At 50.1% G+C, this 4,370-nt stretch overlaps 1 protein-coding gene across 1 annotated transcript; it reads right to left on the bottom strand.

The window, feature by feature from the left end:
- Window positions 1-2,545: 2,545 nt before the first annotated feature.
- On the bottom strand, window positions 2,546-3,187 carry LOC126959355 (interferon-induced transmembrane protein 3). Its single transcript, XM_050798280.1, has one exon. The coding sequence runs from the start codon at window positions 3,107-3,109 to the stop codon at window positions 2,711-2,713; it is 399 nt and encodes a 132-aa protein (XP_050654237.1). The 5' UTR covers window positions 3,110-3,187; the 3' UTR covers window positions 2,546-2,710.
- Between the last annotated feature and the right edge of the window lie 1,183 nt (window positions 3,188-4,370).

Raw genomic sequence — 4,370 nt, 5'->3', positions numbered from 1 at the left:
TATACTATAGTGATTAGGAGTGATCAAGAAGATGCCTGGCTTCATATTCCAACTTTGTCATTTACTAACTGTGAACTTGGCCAAGTGTGTGTGTTTTGTTTGTTTGTTTCTTTCTTGTTTGTTTTGTTTTGAGACAGGATCTCACTCTGTCACCCAGGCTAGAGTGCAGTGGCGTGATCTCAGCTAACTGCAACCTCCACCTCCTGGAATCAAGGGATCCTCCCACCTTAGCCTCCCAAGTAGCTGAGATACATGTGTGCACCATCACACCTGGCTAATTTTTGTATTTTTTGTAGAGATGGTGTTTCACCATGTTGCCCAGGCTGGTCTTAAACCCCTGGACTCAAGCCATCGCCCACCTTGGCCTCCCAAAGTGCTGGGATTACAGGCATGAGCCACCTCCTGACCTCAGGTGATCCACCTGCCTCAGCCTCCCAAAGTGTTGGGATTACAGGCATGAGCCACTGTGCCCAGTCCAATTTCGATTTCTTTATTTGTAAAGTTGTAATAATGACAGGACCAGCTCTTCGCCAGAAGCAGTGGCTCTTGCCTGTAATCCCAGCACTTTGGGAGGTTGAGGTAGATGGATCACTTGAGGCCAAGAGTTTGAGATCAGCCTCAGCAACATGGCGAGACCCCCTTTCTCTACAAAAAATATAAAAAATTATCCAGGTGTGGTGGCACACACCTGTGGTCCTAGCTACTTAGGAGGCTGATATGGGAAGATCGCCTGAGCCCAGGAATTCAAGGCTGCAGTGAGCTATGATCACGCCACTGCACTCCAGCCTGGGTGAAAGAGCAAAAAAAAAAAAAAAAGATAGGACCAACTATATGGTAGACACATGGGAGACACGCCTGACAGCAATAACCTAACCATTCCCTGAGAGTCAGCCTGTATGGCAGATGCACCTGAATGTGTGTTTTCAGTGCCAAACACGCCAACTCAGAGATTAATTCCTTATCTATAAGGAACATCTGAACTCTTGTCCTGCCCACGGAAGGCTGTAGAGGGAATCAAGGCCCTTTGTGTTGGTTTAAGTGAAGGTTGCCAGGTGGTGGTTGTTAGGGGGAGGGTGTTAAGTGAAAATGCTATAAACTGCATGCATTTTTACAAGCAGTGGCAATTCTCCTGTCCAGTTCACCTCCATCAGACCACTCTGTATGTAAGCGCAATAAACTTGTGCAGTGGCTCCTGCTTATAATCCCAGCATGCTGGGAGGCTGAGGCAGGAGGATCCCTTGAGCCCAGGAGATTGAAAGTAGCCTGGGCAATATAGCGAGGCCCATCTCTAGTGAAAAGTAAAAAGAAAAAGAACAACAACAAAAAAAACCTATGTCTCATTCTCTGGGTCTCTTCTTTGACCTCTCAGACATGGTACTACCCCTACCAGAAGTTTTTTTTTTTTTTTTAATTTTTAAAATATTTTAAATTTTTGTCTAGGCACAGTGGCTCATGCCTATAATCCCAGCACTTTGGGAGGCTGAGGCAGTTGGATCACTTGAGGTCGAGAGTTCAAGACCAGCCTGACCAACATAGAGAAACCCCGTCTCTACTAGAAATACAAAAAATTAGCCGGACGTGGTGGCGGGCGCCTGTAATCCCAGCTGCTCGGGAGGCTGAGGCAGAAGAATTGCGTGAACCCAGGAAGCGGAGGTTGTAGTGAGCCGAGATTGCCACTGCACTCCAGCCTGGGTGACAGAGCGAGACTCCGTCTCCAAAAAAAAAAAAGGATTTTTAATTTTTAATTTTTTTCTAGTCCCAAAAGTAACATCCTGACCTACTGGAGTTAATGGGGTCCAGCATGATAGTTGGTGGACCCAGCAGGAGATGGGAGAAAAGCCCCAGATGAAGAGGTTAGGAAGGGCAGACCCGCGGGGAGAAGTCCCAGGTTGGCTGTCCGTGTCTATATGGGGCCCGAGAGCCGCTATGCTTGATGGATCGGGCCTGATGTGTGAGTACAGAGATGCCCTGAAAACGCTGAAAGGTCTGGAAGGGTAGTTGCAAGGGGTGGATCTGACTGAGCAAGGCTCAGATTCCTGAGCTGTGGCGGCTGTAGTTGGCTGGCCGCTTCTGACCATGCTCCAAGCAGCCCTAGAGGCTGAGCTCACAGCACAAGCAAGGGTCCAACTAGGCACAGATGGTGGCTTCTCTTCAGGACAAGACGGATTGTTGAGCCTACAAAGAGCCGCCCCTCTCCTCCACCAGGGGCCTGCTGTGGCACATCCAAGATGAGCTCCCAAGAGCTTGGGAGAACCTTCTATCGTATTCGTTGCTCTTTTTGTTGCAGTGGTTTGTGTTGCTGCTGCGCTGGTGCCAGTGCTCCTCTGTATACCTGGCCCCAGGGAATGTGATGAGACTGAGAGCCATTCAAGGGCGTGCCGGGGTGGGGTGTATGGTAGACGCACCTGTGCGTGGCAGATGCACCTGACAGTAATATCTTAAGCCTACCCTGAGAATGACCCTGTATGGCAGATGCACCTGAATGTGTGTTCAGAGTTCCCAGTGCAGCCAGCCCAAAGATTCTTTGTATCTTCTTTTTTTTTTAACCAGAAACATGTGCACTTTATTGAATGCCATTGTAGAAAAGTGTGTGAGGATAAAGGGCTGATACAGGACTCCTCTCCGGGGGCAGGGTGAGGAATGGAAGGTGGAGCACGTGGGATACAGGTTATGGGCAGAGCTCCTGGCCTGCATGATGTCTCCTGATCTGTCAGTAGGCTTGGAAGATCAATACTGGGATGACGATGAGCAGAATGGTCATGAGGATGCCGAAAATCAGGGCCCAGATATTCAGGCACTTGACGGTAGAGGCGTAGGCCTGGGCCCCAGTCAGGTCACCAACCATCTTCCTGTCCCTAGACTTCACGGAGTAGGCAAACACTATGAAGCCCAGGCAGCAGGGGTTCATGAAGAGGGTGTTGAATAGGGACCAGACGACATGGTCGGGCACAGAGGTCTCGCTGCGGATGTGGATCACGGTGGATGTCGGGGGAGCAGGGTTGTGGGGCGCCCCCAGCACAGCCACCTCATGCTCCTCCTTGAGCATCTCATAGTTGGGGGGCTGGCCGCTATTGACAGGAGAGAAGAAGGTTTGGACCGTGTGGTTCATGGTGTCCTGCGAAGGCCAGCGGTGGTCGGGTTAGTGGGATGGTTCTCAGTGTGCCCTCCCTTTCCCCAGTAGTTTTGATTTCTCCAAGATTCATTTTATCTTTTTTTTTTTTTGAGACAGAGTCTTACTCTGTCAGCCAGGCTGCAACTTCGGCCTCCTGGGTTCAAGCCATTCTCCTGCCTCAGCCTCCTCAGTAACTGGGGCTATAGGTGTGCACCACCACGTCTGGCTAATTTTTGTTTTTTTAGTAGAGACAGGGTTTTGCCATGTTGGCCAGGCTGGTCTCGAACTCCTGACCTCAAGTGATCTGCCTGCCTCGGCCTCCCAAAGTGCTGGGATTACAGGTGTGAGCCACTGCGCCTGGCATCATTATATTTTATTTATGAGGAACATCTGAGAGCCTGTGCCATCCTGTGGAATGGGCTGTGCAGGGGATCAAGGCCCTTTGTTTTAGGTTAAATGAAGGTTGCCAGGTGGAGGTTGTTAGGGGAAGGGTACTAAATGAAAACACTATAGAAACTGCCTACTTTCTGTAGGTGCTGGTGCTTCTCTGGCCCAGCCTGCTGCCACCCGGCCATCCTGTATAAGTTCCTCTCAATAAACCCCATGTTTCATCTGTCGGCTTTGGGTCTCTTCTTCAGCCTCTTGAACCTGATGCCATCCCTACTGGAGTTAATAGGGGTCTGGCATGACACCAACTCTTTTTTTTTTTTTTTTTTTTTTTGAGATGGAATCTCACTGTGTCACCCAGGTTGGAGTGCAGTGGCACCATCTTGGCTCACTGCAACCTCTGCCTCCCAGACAAGCGATTCTCCTGCCTCAGCCTCCGGAGTACCTGGGACCACAGGCATGCACCACAGCGCCTGGCTAACTTTTGTATTTTTGTAGAGACGGGGTTTCATCATGTTGGCCAGGCTGGTCTTGAACTCCTGACCTCAAGTGATCCACCTGCCTCGGCCTCCCAAAGTGCTGGGATTACAGGCATGAGCCACCACTCCCAGCCCAACACCAACTCTTGAGGTAAAAATGTTTAAATGAGAATGTGTATAAAGCCCTTGGCATGGGTAAGGGTGATGGTGAGGATAGAAATAATAGTAGCAAGAGAAACAGTGATGGTGACAAGCCAAATAGCAGTTGTGTACTGGTTTGGGGATGGGGGAGTGGACGGGAAGGGCTGTCCTGCAAGCTTGGGGCCCAAGGGAATCTGAGAGGAAGAGCTTCCTACTGTGGTTAACCTCTGAGGGCCTCATGATCCCAGGCT

This window comes from Macaca thibetana, chromosome 7 (genome assembly GCF_024542745.1).
Source record: "Macaca thibetana thibetana isolate TM-01 chromosome 7, ASM2454274v1, whole genome shotgun sequence".
NCBI lineage: Eukaryota > Metazoa > Chordata > Mammalia > Primates > Cercopithecidae > Macaca > Macaca thibetana.
This window is presented reverse-complemented; position numbering and strand designations above follow the sequence as displayed.

What these genes read in the sequence shown, in the direction of transcription:
- LOC126959355 (XM_050798280.1), bottom strand. Translation starts at nt 3,109, where the DNA reads ATGAACCACACGGTCCAAACCTTCTTCTCTCCTGTCAATAGCGGCCAG.